Source organism: Dama dama, chromosome 9, assembly GCF_033118175.1.
Source record: "Dama dama isolate Ldn47 chromosome 9, ASM3311817v1, whole genome shotgun sequence".
Classification (NCBI taxonomy): domain Eukaryota; kingdom Metazoa; phylum Chordata; class Mammalia; order Artiodactyla; family Cervidae; genus Dama; species Dama dama.
Genome location: NC_083689.1, coordinates 82707408 through 82720749, shown reverse-complemented (window position 1 = coordinate 82720749; position 13342 = coordinate 82707408). Strand labels below are relative to the sequence as shown.

Genomic DNA, 13342 nt, shown 5'->3' with positions numbered 1-13342 from the left:
GGAGCCTTAAGCCTTGTGAAATATATGTATTAAGTATGCATGTATTCATCAAATCAAACAAAGAAGCTAATGGGTCTCTGATTAGTGTTCTAACTCTATTATGATGATGCCTGAATCTCACCCTGACTCATCTAAAACATGTGAACAAAATGCTATTAAGTTTGATAGACAGTCTGTTACACGCCATCACCATTCTGGTTAAATATCCCAAACTGAATTTCGGCTGGAATATCTCTCTTGAAAATCAGGGGCAAAGAGCGAGCTGCTATTAAGCTGAGGTACTCTTCTATTTTAACCTCAATAGTTTGTAAATCTTTATGCCAAAACTAAAACAAACATTAATCAAAGTTAATCTCATCTAGGATTCATAAAAGATCATGTTTTCAAAGACATTGTTACATGGACATTACCAAGGTTCATTCAATCCAAAATTAGGTATTCAGAAAACTAGGTAAATAGCAAATGAATTTTTATTTAATATTTTAAAAATACATTTTGTGGCAATTATAAATAAATTTCTAACATAATGATAAACTGATACTTTGAACCAACAACAGGGCCACAAATTCATTTCCAAATGCAAAGCAGTTACCCTATGTTTAGGGATAGTTCATATTAATGCATAATTTTGTTTTGAAGAAAAAAATGATTGTTACAATCAGGTATATAATCACTTAGTTACACCTAAGTTCTATCGGTCAAAAATATATTCTTTTAGAAAATCCATTTTAAACATCTTATACTTTTTTTCGGTGATCTTCTATAAGCAATGTGAGAAGTGCCCCTTGATGGACAGAACTCAGGAACTGGTTTGACCACAACTAAATTATACTGATATCTATAACACAGGCCTCCAAGGGACAGTCCAGCTCCAACTTGTGAAGCAGGCCCAGTTCAGAATGTTGAACAAACAACAGTACTAATCATCAAAAATTAACAACTTTAGGTATTTTTGTTTTGGGTTTTTGTGGTTTAGGCACATCCAAAATTTCTTCATAGTCTGCACTCATTCCCTTTGCCCAGCGACCAACTGTGACCATTCGATCTGTAAAGACACAGAAAACTCAAAATGTAAGAAAGACAGTGATCAAATACACCCACCTAGATTGATTGGTACTGGTTTAGCAAAGGAACTAGTTTTGACATGCATAATCACAAAGAGAGAAGAGTCCATCACTAAAGCAAAGTGAGCAATTCCGTAATTGATTATAACCCTTGATTTCAGAGTACATGGGCAATTTGTCATCCCAATTAGGGAAATGCAGCAACTGCTTTGCAATGCACAAGTTGATGAGAGAGCTCTTTCATTCTTTCCCAGAGTTCATCATTATAGAGTCAATGAATTCCAAGAGACTGTAAACAGCAAGACTTATGAAGCATCAGTTTTAAATGCACAAGATTCCACCTGTGAAATTATACAACATCTGCTTGTCAGTCTTGTCATTTGGGAAGTGGCAATCCTCCCAGGAGGGAGAATTCAAATTCCACTTCTCATTTCAATCTCACTGCCTACAATGTAGTAAAGACTATCTTCTTCTAGACAAGACTCTAAACAAGAACTCTTGGTTTTCAAATTCAAATGCCAGGGGTAGGAAGAAAGAATGGGCAGACTTATTTGAATAGTACTATGACCATTTGATATAGAAAGAAATGTGCTTTTTCTCCAAGAAGCACTTCTGGGCTATCCTACTGTCTTACCTCCTTTCATACAGATTGTCACCATTCTAATCTAGGCAAACTAATGTAACAATGATCTCCACATCCCCCAATATCTGTTTTAGGTTTGTTAAACATTTATGAAGTTTTAGATGACCAAGGGGAGTATTTGTTAGGAAGAAAATATAAACTGGCCAGATACTATGTGGATTACACAATTTAAATATTTCTGGAAGTTTTTGCAACCAACTTGGAATCCTTCTGACTTCAGAACCTACATGAGGATTCTCAATCATAACAATACTGCAACTTATTCTCATATTTCTTATTTTCTTAGCAAATTAATATTTTTAAGTAACATAATTGACTGTATTATTAAACACATAAGTTAGCAAATGTAAATATTTATGAATAAGATGCTTTATAAAATCAGGGTCCTCTGGGGCTTACTGATCATTTTTTTTCCCACCCGAGAACAGCAGCTAATGCTCACTTAGTACTGCTGATAAAGAAATGATGAAGTCATCACTGTAACAGGAAACCAGACAGCCTTAAAACCAGTTGTACCTCAGGGAGTTGTTAATAACAAAAATTCAACAAAAACACAGAGGAATATTCAATCTCACCCCTTCTAAAGAAGGCCCAGAGATCTCACCTGAATTCTGACTTTCGGGACAATCTTTCTTCAAATGTTCCACAGAGCCACAAAGTCTGCAGCCACCACCTATAAAAAGAACAGAGTCACTGAAAACCTCTGATACTTACATAGGATACTTAATGTTTCAAAGCACTTTCATATCTTATTTGATCCTCATAACCTTTTTAGATGCAAAAGTAGCTGAAGCCAGGAACAACTTATTCCTATTAATAAATCTATTCTCCATTCCTCTTAAGCTCATAGAGCACTAAACTATTATCAACCCACCATTTCTTGCCCCTGACCTTCAAGGGAGATGTGGGAAAGAGAAGTGAGATATGATGGAAGGTACTTGTTCTCTGGAGTGTCCAGGAGCCATTGCCTGGAAGCCTGGGTCTTAAACCACAGTTAAAAACGCATGGGCTCGTGAACTCTGAAAAATTTGCGTGCAGATGCATTTTTTGAGGAGAATGTCCACAGTTTTTAATCAGATTCTTTAATGATCAATGCCCTCTCCCCTCAAAAAAGGATACAAACCACTGCCCTGCTATACAAGTCAGATGGGGGTGAGTAGTTACAAAAGGAATGAAATTAACTTTTATATCAGTGCCTTTATCTGCCAGGCATCCAAACTCTAGTAAAAATGCCTATTTGCCTACTTTAAGCAACATTCCAGGACTGTGAATTACAACACAGTCCTAAAATGAGTTTTTCTAAAATGAATCTTTCACTGAATAGTCAAACACTATTGCTTAATGGTCAAGCATTATCATGATCATGTTCATAATATTAAATGACTTACTCAGAAAAATGACCTTCACAGGGTATAAACTTGGATCAACTCACCCTTTTCTATGACTTACTCCCCTTGCCACACTTTTTATATCTAGTCATTTTGGTTCACCATACAAAGGCTTCTTTGCTCACTAGTCATATTATATGGCCTGTTTATTAAGTTCAAAACTGAAAGACACTTCTGAGCATCTTTCAGGTCCAAGACTTTACTGCTGTAGATGCAACAGTGAAACAGAGGAGGCACTTTAATAATTATTGTAATCCTCATAACTCTTTACGGTAAAATATCATAATTCATCAAATCTAAGACACCACTGATTATAAGATATATCATTATTTTACATTCCTTTCTGGAAAAACAAAATGCCTATTATGTAACACCCACCAATATTAAGATACATTGAGTTCAGATATATTAAAATGTGAAAAAAAAATGCATCTTAGAATCAATGAAGTAAAATTTTCTCATCTCCATTTCACAGGTGAGGAAACTGAGATGAGAGAAGTTAAATAACCTGGCCAAAGTCCCACAGTTAATGAGTGGTAGTTCTGAGACTGTAACTGGTGTTAACTCCAAAGCTATGCTTTTTCATTGGACTTCTGCAAGGGAACCCAGGACATGACACACGAAGTGTCTAGAACCTAATGGTACCAGCATCACATTAATAAATGACTTACATTAACAGATGCCAACCTCCTCCTTAAAGACTTAAACATCACAGACTTTACTGTGGGCACCTTAAGACATTAGCTGTGCCAAAGGTAAGAATGTTACATGGCCCATGCCAGACAATAAACTAAGGAAAAACAAAAATCCAGAATAGTGAGTACCAACCCTTCTACCCAAAATATTATGCTACACTGAGATTAAATTCACCACACTATTTTTTAAATCTTATATTAGTTTGAGAAATAATCTTTTTGCTTGTTAGGTCTAAAAGTAGATATTTATAACATATTCTCACAACTGATACTGAAGTAAGTACAAATAGTTTGAAATATAGAGGTCAGTTTGATTTGATGTATCAACTTAAATTACACAAAGTCTAGTACACAGAATGTGTGCTCAGCTGCTCAGTTGTGTCTGACTCTTTGTGAGCCCATGGACTGGAGCCTGCCTCCAGGCTCCTCTGTCCATGGGGATTCTCCAGGCAAGAATACTGGAGTGGGTTGCAATTTCCTTCTCCAGGGGATCTTCCCAACCAAGGATAGAACCCCATTTCCCACGTCTCCTTTACTGCAGGCGGATTCTTTACCTCTAAGTCGCCATAGGATAATGCTTGATAAAAATAATGAAATTCTAGAGATTTTGCCACTTATTCAGGAATTTATTTAAAAACTGTTTAAATGTAAATTAAATCACAACTGCATGATGACTCACCACCATTTTCAACATACAACAGTAACAGTACTCACCATCAGCATAGAGTCCTTTGGGATTATCAGGACAAGATCTGGACAGATGCCCCATTTCCCCACAAACAAAACATTTTGCAAAAGGAAATTCACCTGTAATGATCAACAGTTCCTGTTTAGTTATATATACACATGGATGTGTGTGTATATATATATATATATTGACATAGGTACAGATCTCTATCTATATCTATCTATCTATCTATCTAGTGTAATTCATATTATTTTAAAACACTGAGAAGAAAACGTATTTGTTGTTACCTAATTTAAAGTTCAATCACATTTGATTTCAAAATATTAAGTGACACATTCATAACAAACTCTGTCAGCAATGAGAAAACCAGTTGGTTCCTTACTGGCCACTTTGCTCATTAACCAAATAAAAAAATTTGATAGGAAAAACAATAACAACAACAACATACCAAGAGCTGGGTCTACTTTAGCCTTGCACTTGGTTATTTCATGCTCTGTGGATCCACACCTGTAACAAATTCCCGTGCCCATTTCTTGATTCTCAAGGGCAGCAGGGCAATCTGCAATCCCATGGCCAGGTTGTCTACAATGGAAACATACCTGAAAAAACAAAACATGAGTTTCCACACTGCAACACTACACTGGCTTTATTAATTCTAGTCATCAAGAAAACAATCCCATTTTAAAGTTGTCTAGTTCTGTTTTTTGAACTCTCAGTATTTCATTTGTAGAAAAAAGTGTTTCACATTCTCCTAAACTGCGAGAAACCGTCATTTTCATCAGAGGGTTTCAGTACTTTTGAAAACCCTCAATTCATAAATCTATCAGCCTAGGAGACAAAGTTTAAATCTCTGTAGAAGGTAATTGCTTAAATGAATTAAGCAAATATGGACTTATTACATTTCACTTCATTAATGGGGATGTCTGTATCTAGAAAAACTGAGTTTTCTGGAGGAGACAGGCAATGACCATAAAAATTAGCACTTAAAATTAATACCGTCACTTTTTAAAGTTCACATAATAGAATGAATTTCAGTCAAGTGATTCCATTTAAGTTGTGATTCAAATCATAAGATATATTTCATACCAAAAATTATACTTTACGATTTTTATATCTTTTATACATGTTCCTTAATATTTATAAACAAAGGCTTCATTTTAGAATATATGCACATTTTAAAGGTATAATTCTACAGTGAATTATTTGCCTCCACCATAACATTGAACAATAGTTTCATTGCTTTACATACTACCTAGCAATTTGGAGGATTTTTTTTGCTGCAATGAATAAGAGTATCAGTCATAATCAAAGATGGTAGATATTTAAAACATTTTATTTAAACTGAAAACAGTTTTTGGATAAAATAGCTCATCGTTTTTTAATTAACAATTAAGAACCAATGCTTAGTCTGAGATACTAAGAAAAGTAAGAAAATGAATTGAAGGGTCTCAACAAGCCTTATAGTATTAAAGCATATGCTTTACTATAAAGAACTCCTTTTTTTGTTTTGAAAAACAATGTCTTTCCCCCTAATTAAAAACATAAATTTTCTCTTAAAGTCATAATACTAAACTTTTTCAAAATGTATGTAATTCATCACACTGCCTATGTCAAAGAAATTATCTTTAAATTTTTAAAAAATATTTATGTATTTGGTTGTGCTGGGTCTTAACTGTAGCTCTCGAGATCTTCGATCTTCCTTGCAGCCTGCAGAATCTTTAGCTGGGCATGTGGGATGTAGTTCCCTGATCAGGGATCAAACCTCAAAACCTGGGGTCCCCTGCATTGATACGTGGAGTCTTAACCACTGGACCACCAGGAAAGTCCTAGAATTATCTTAAAATTATCTTCATGTTAAATTAACTTGACTTTAAAATACTTTAAAATAACTACACAATTTAAACAAGACTATCTTGATCCAAATAGAAATGACTGTCTTTTCTATACCAATTTATTCATAAGGAATATTTTATCAGTATTAGCTTATAAAAGAATCTTACGAAAGACTCTTTAAATATGACACTGTATAAAAATAACCCTGCAAATAGAAGCCACATTTATGGAAGCTGCAACATTTCAAGTCTACATTGGTGCAAACAATGCTCTACATTTAGTAAGTCTATTAAAAAATAAAACTGTAAAATAGCAACAAATCTTGATTCTTATGCATTATCCTGCTAGAAGAATCCCTTGCTAGAGAAGGGAAAGAATTATACCAGTGTTTCATTTCCTGTGTCTGAAACAGTTTAAAATCTAGGTCTTGGGAATGCAGAAATAAACATGCAGTCTCCAGCATTCTTCTCAGTGTAACACGGGAAGGAGGGAAGCAATGAGCAGGGAGAGTCTCAAGGAGTTTTAGCTCTATTACTCTGCTCTGTTACTGTTACTCTGTTACTAACCAGTGTGACACATTAGATTTTCTTCCTGTGCAACAGTTTTTCATGGATAAAGATAAAAGGACATCCCTTCCAACTAACAGGAACCACACATATCTAACCTGTTGTACTTAACTTTCTCACTTACTTTGATCTTTTTTCAAAAAATGGCTATTTGGGGATTTCCCTGTGGCCCAGGGGTTAAGAATCTGCTTGGCAATGCAAGGACATGGGTTCAATCCCTGGTGCAGGAAGATTCCACATGCCGTGAGGCAACTAAGCTCATGTGCCGCAACTAAGACCCAATGCAACCAAATACGTGAATAAATAAATATTTAAAAAAAAAAAAAAAATGGCTATTTGAAAAAGGGCTACTGGAAGGGGTGAGAACATAGGTCTTAAAGTCAGACTCTGGGTTTAAGTATCTTTTTCTATTTTCTGGCTGGACTGCATAGAGTGAGCAGTTCATTTAGGTTCACATTTATTTAATAACACATATAGTGTGCTAGCCACTAATCTAAGTACTCAAATATTAACACCTTTTCTTGGGTTTGAATTCTCCTCTGCTAGTTGCTAAAAGGCTTTCACCAAGATAATTAACCTATCTGCACACTGGTGTTTTCTACCCAAAACATGGAAATAATGCCACCGTCTTTGTTTTGTTGTGATAATTGATCACTACACCAAGTGTCTAGCATATACAAGGTGCTAAACAAAAATCCTAGAGTTACTACTAGCCCTCAAAAGATGCCATCTAAGTCTAGCACACAGCCACAATCACACTCTGCTAAAATATGTATGTGCGTGTATGAATAAGTTTCCAACCATACAACATAACATTGTGATGGAAGTGATAATCTTACCATTGCATTTTTCTTTGCTGCTTGTCTTTTTAATCGTCTTCCTTCCCGGCGATTGTCTTTCTTTAAAGCAACTTCAATTTCTTCCCTTACTTTCTGACTGTCTTTTGCTATCACCTCACCATTGTGAAGCATCTGTGAGTTTTGTCTTAAATATTCCATGAATCCATTCACATCTTCATTTAAATACTCCTTTTTCTTTTTATTCTTTTTGTGTTTTGCTTGGGGGGCATCATTTTTAAGGGACAGCCTATTGGCTTCAAGTTGTTTACTCTTTGGAAGATTCTGGCTTTGTCCCTCAGAGGACCCCTTCTTCATGTCCTCCCATGATGTTGCAGGAAAGGGTCTTTTGTTCTGTGTGGTAGCGACTCGTGCCCACCTGGTCATAGCTTCTCCAGAGGTGTATCAATCTTTAAGACAAGCATGGCCAGTTAGTCATCATTTCAAAGAAAAAAATAAAACTAAAGATATATGCTATATCACTATATCAACAATGTCCATATGTTGAGTGTTAATTATTAGAAGACTTTTTAACTTAACTTAGAGATCTATATATTTAATTCTATAACATGCTGCATAGACCTACCTGCAATGTAAATCTAGCCCTTGCCAGAGAAGTTACCACTCCAATTAAAAAAAAAAAAAAAAAGCTACAATTAAAAAACAAACACAGATATAAATACTTGCTTCAAACTGGAAAACAATTCAGCAAAAAACCAAATTATTTCAAAAATGAAATCACATGGTAATAGTAAATTAAGTTACTTTTCCCAAATTTTGCAGTTTTCTTAGTTTATTTGCCTATTTCCAAGGCCCAGGTCTACTTTCTTCCAATCTTTTTGCACAATCTGCCATTTCATCACAAATAATTTGTACAGCAAATTAGTAAGTATACACAAATCCTGTCCTTAAGCATGGAGTTGTCATTACAACTCCTTCCGGAAGATTGATAAGCAAAAATATATTCGTTTATAGTCACATGATAATACCAAGTCTTCCTCTTGTTTTTTTTTTAATTTTATTTTTAATTACAGGATAATTACTTTACAATGTTGTGATGGTTTTTGCCATACATCAAAATGAATAGATCACAGGTATACATATGTCCCCTCCCTCCTGAACTTCCTTCCCACCTCCCAACCCCTCCCTCCCCTCTAGATTGTCACACAGTACCGCTTTGGGTTCCCTGCTTCATACAGCAAGCTTCCACTGCTTATTTATTTTACATATGGTAATGTATATGTTTAAATGCTATTCTCGCAAATCATCCCACCTTCTTCTTCCCCTACTGTATCCAAAAGTCTGTTCTTTATGTCTGTGTCTCCTGTAATCAGAGTATAAGCTACTTCCAACCCAGCTGTTTCACATCGTTTCCGACTATTAGCACGCCCCCTTCTAGGGCAGCATCCCCTGCACTAACCAGTGTTAAAACCTCAGCTTCGGCCACAACATCTCTTCAACACAAGCTGTGGGAAGGAGCCAATAATCAGGTGTGGAACTCTGCACGCCACTTTACACCACACAAGCACACTCGTCGATGCAGATCCAGTGGCTGTCACAGTGGGGAATGGGGCCGTTCAAGGGGAGATGGATGATCCTTCTCCTGAGAACAAGGAACTGGGGGAGTTCTGAGTATCCAGTCGGTCGCGTCCATTCCGCCCGACCGGCCCCAGTGAGGATGGACACGCCGGCCCAAGCGGCTAGCGCCCTACAGCTGAGACAGATCCCAGCGCTCCGCCTGGGCCCGCCACGAAGCGCGGTGCTTCAGCCTCACCTGGCACTGGGGGCCCTCGGAGACCTAGTCGCCAGTTCCTGCGCCCTCCCGCCGGGTCCCAGGGAACGAGGAGAAGATCCTACCACCTTACTCTCTCACGCGCAGCTTCTTGCCACGCAAGAAGGATCCCCCAGAGCAGCAGAGTTAGCAGGCAAGAGAAACCCTTCCCCCTGCGGCAGCGGCGGCGGCGGCGGCGGCGACGACACCCGAGACCGGAAGCACGTCGACCCTGCAGCGCGTCACTTCCGGCGAGCAATTGGCTCACTAGCAGAGGCGTCCCTGTCTGGCGCTGCAGTGTACGTCGGTACTGGGGAAAGTGGCTAATTAGTAATGTGGAGGGCGCAGTGTTTGAAGGGCACGCGCTAGGCGCCGGGGACACGAAGATGAAGAGTGTACGATCTGTGCTGTGCAGAACGCAAGGCATAGTGGGGGCGACGAATGAGAGGATTCGTGGCAATGGGAGAGGCCCAAAAGGCTTCCCTAAGTAGTGCTCTTTGTACTGGACTTCATTCGTAAAATTAGGCAAACATTTCTTGGAATTGATGGCGAGAGGGACTTAACGTTTTCCTTTGTTGTTGTTCAGTCGCGTCTAACTCTTTGCTACCCCGTGGACTACAGCATGCCAGGCGTCCCTGTCCTTGACTATCTCCGGAAGTTTGCTCAAACTCATGACCATTGAGTAGGTGATGCCATCCAGCCATCTCATCCTCTGTCGTCCCTTTCTCCTCCTGCCTTCAATCTTTCCCAGCATCAGGGTCTTTTCCAGCGAGTCAGCTCTTAGTATCAGGTGGCCAAAGTATTGGAGCTTCAGCTTTAGCACCAGTCCTTCCAGTGAATAGTCAGGGTTGATTCCCTTTAGGATTGAGTGGTCTGAGCTCCTTGCTGTCCAAGGGACTCTCAGGATTCTTCTCCAACACCACAGTTCAAAAGCATCAATTCTTAAGTGCTCAGCCTTTTTTATTGTCCAGTTCTCACATAGGTACATGACTCCTGGGAAAATCATAGCTTTGACTATACAGACCTTTGTAGGCGAAGTAATGTCTCTGCTTGTTAATATGCTGTCTAGGTCTGTCATAACTTTTCTTCCAAGGAGCAAACGTCTTATAATTTCATGGCTTCAGTCACCATCTGCAGTGATTTTGGAGCCCAAGAAAATAAAATCTGTCATTGTTTCCATTGTTTCTCCATCAATTTGTCATGAAGTGATGGGACCAGATGCCATGATCTTCGTTTTTTGAATGTTGACTTTTAAGTCAGCTTTTTCACTCTCCTGCTTCACCTTCATCAAGAGGCTCTTTAATTACTCTTGCTTTCTGCCGTAAGAGTGGTGTCATCTGCATATCTGAGGTTATTAATATTTCTCCTGGCAATCTTGATTCCAGCTTGTGCTTCATCTAGCTGGGTATCTTGGATGAGGTACTCTGCATATAAATTAAATAAGCAGGGTGATAGAGAAGTACGTGTCCTTTGGCATGTCTGGCCTCTCCCACACCTTGAGTATTCCCAACCTCCAGGAGTGGGCCTTTGGCAGCCATGTTTATATCATGTGACTAACTCCTCACAGCTGATTGGACCAGGACCTGGCACCTGTGATCAAAAGTGGTCCAATCTGAGATTTGTGCCTGAAATCAGGACATGCAGTCACAGGACATTAGGTTTTCGTAAGCAGCAGTAAAGTAAAACTTAGCACAGTGGGAATGGATCACTATGATAGCAATATATAAAGGACATTTGGGACCCTATTAGGTGGAGGTGGCTCAGAGTAAGGAAGCTTCCAGCAGTGCAAGAGACCTGGGTTCCATCCGTGATTTGGGAATATCCCCTGGAGAAGGGGATGGCTACCCACTCCAGTATTCTTGCCTGGAGAATTCCATGGACAGAGGACCCTGGTGGCTACTGTTCATGGGGTCAAAAAGAGTTGGACATGACAGAGTGACGAACTTTCACTTTTTACTGGGTGGAGCTGGTGCCTCATAGTCCTAAACAATGATATTTAAGCATTCAACTGAAATACCACCATGTGGAGTCAAAGAAGGTCTGTCTTCAAGAGAGAAACCTTAGTCTCCTGAGCAACTATCTCCACAGCCCCCTTCCCTCCCCACAAAAAAACAAATGGCTACCACCAGTGTTTGTACTTGGTGGGAAAATTGGCAATCTGCTCAGCTGACCAGGACAACTGCGCCCATCCCCATCATCACACTCAATCCAGTTCACATCTTAAACTCTTAAATAGCTTTTTTTTTTTTTTTATCATCACTGCTGCTACCTCCTTTGTTCCAGCTTTTATCTTGAATCAGTGGCAGCTGATCTGGGCATCTGTTCTCGCTCCACTCCCTCAAATCCATTTCCCATGCTTTAGCAAAGCAAACTTTTGAAATGTAAATTGGATTGTTGCTCTCCCACTTTAAACCCTTCTGTAGTTTCCCACTGTTCTTAAGATGAAATTCAAACTCTCTAAGATGAAATTCAAACTCTTTAAGGAGATGCTTCCCTGATAGCTCAGTTGGTGAAGAATCTGCCTGCAATGCAGGAGACCCCGGTTTGATTCCTGGGTTGGGAAGATCCCCTGGAGATGGGATAGGCTACCCACTCCAGTATTCTTGGGCTTCCATGTGGCTCAGCTGATAAAGAATCCGCCTGCAATGCAGGAGACCTGGGTTTGATCCCTGGTTTGGGAAGATCCCTTGGAGGAGGGAAGAGCTTACCCACTCCAGTATTCTGGCCTGGAGAATTCCATGAACTGTATAGTCCGTGGGGTTGCAAAGAACTGGACACGACCGAGAGACTTTCACTTCACTTCACTTCAAAGAGATATTAAGTCCCTGCCCCTTCTCTAGCCTCACCCTGTGCAAGTCCCCTCTCCTTTGAGCTCTATGATAGGAGTCTAACATGTACCTTGTTATCTCCAAGCCTTTATCTATATTCTGTTCTCTTTGTATGGTACTCCTCCTCTTATTCTTCCAATGAATTTCCATTCACCCTTCAAGACTTTAAATATTTTATTCTCAAGTAAGTCATCCAAGGGCTTTCCAGATGGCACTAGTGGTAAAGAACCCCCTGCCAATGCAGGGAACTTAATTCCCTGGGTCAGGAAGATCCTTGGGTTGGGAAAATCCCTTGGAGGAGGGCATGGCAACCCTTTCCAGTATTCTTGCATGGCAAAACCCATGGAAGAGGAGCCTGGTAGAATACAGTCCACTGGATCGAAAAGAGTCATACATGACTGAAGTGACTGAGCATGCATGCAAGGCTTTCAAAGTCCCTCTCTCCAACCTAGATCAATTCCTAATACACACTCACAGTAGTATATATATATATACTTCCTTATGGTGCTTTTCAAATGCGTAATTAATAGTGAATTGTGTAATAAGTTGTTTGCTGTATCCCCATTGCCTGGTACATAGTTGATGCTCATTATGGTTTGTTAACTAAATGAAGACTAAGTATTTTGCAATGCTTGGTAAAGTAAGCTAGAAAATTACTCTATTTTAATAGGAAAGATTAATGTTGATGCTACAGGAATATTGGAATTTGATATGGTAAATATCACAAATATCCTAAGTCTTACGGGGGTAAACATTTAAAAAATTTTTTTCTTTAATTCCTCCAGCTCTAGAAGAGAAGAAGCCTCCTAAAAGATGAAAGCATTCATGTTTAGTCGCTCAGCCATGTCCAAGTCTTTGTGACCCCATGGACTGTCACCAGGCTCCTCTGTCCATGGGACTCTCCAGGCAAGAATACTGGACTGATTAGCCATTCCCTTCTCCAGGGACTCTTCCCAACCTAGGGGTCAAATCCAGGTCTCCTGCATTGCAGGCAGATTCTTTACTGTCTGAGCCACCAGGGAAGCCTAAA

General features: G+C 39.1%; 2 protein-coding genes across 5 annotated transcripts in view; one reads left to right on the top strand and one right to left on the bottom strand.

Annotated features, from left to right (window-relative positions):
* The window catches only part of ACOT12 (acyl-CoA thioesterase 12), a 52073-nt gene extending 47496 nt beyond the window's left edge, over positions 1–4577 (top strand). The window contains exon 18 of the transcript XR_009694223.1: positions 3571–4577. The gene's annotated coding sequence lies outside the window, so the exon portion shown is untranslated. The remainder of the gene's footprint in view (positions 1–3570) is intronic.
* ZCCHC9 (zinc finger CCHC-type containing 9) lies at positions 453–9710 on the bottom strand. 4 transcript variants are annotated; one of them, XM_061151943.1, is made up of 6 exons: positions 9574–9710; positions 7717–8123; positions 4927–5077; positions 4505–4597; positions 2312–2380; positions 453–1045 (listed from the first exon to the last, which is right to left on the bottom strand). In XM_061151943.1, the coding sequence occupies exons 2-6, from the start codon at positions 8098–8100 to the stop codon at positions 927–929; spliced, it is 816 nt and encodes a 271-aa protein (XP_061007926.1). In that variant the 5' UTR covers positions 8101–8123; positions 9574–9710; the 3' UTR covers positions 453–926. The 4 variants fall into 4 exon arrangements, with proteins under 4 accessions (XP_061007926.1, XP_061007924.1, XP_061007925.1 ...); XM_061151941.1 differs by having other exon boundaries at positions 9579–9702; XM_061151942.1 differs by having other exon boundaries at positions 9488–9692.
* Positions 9711–13342: the final 3632 nt, after the last annotated feature.

Excerpts from the sequence above, each read along its gene's own strand:
- ZCCHC9 (XM_061151943.1), bottom strand. The coding sequence starts at position 8,100 with ATGACCAGGTGGGCACGAGTCGCTACCACACAGAACAAAAGACCCTTT. Across the intron at positions 4,598-4,926 it reads TAAAGTAGACCCAGCTCTTG|GTGAATTTCCTTTTGCAAAA; the intron begins GTATGTTGTTGT and ends TGATCATTACAG. Across the intron at positions 1,046-2,311 it reads TCCCGAAAGTCAGAATTCAG|ATCGAATGGTCACAGTTGGT; the intron begins GTGAGATCTCTG and ends GTGTCTTTACAG.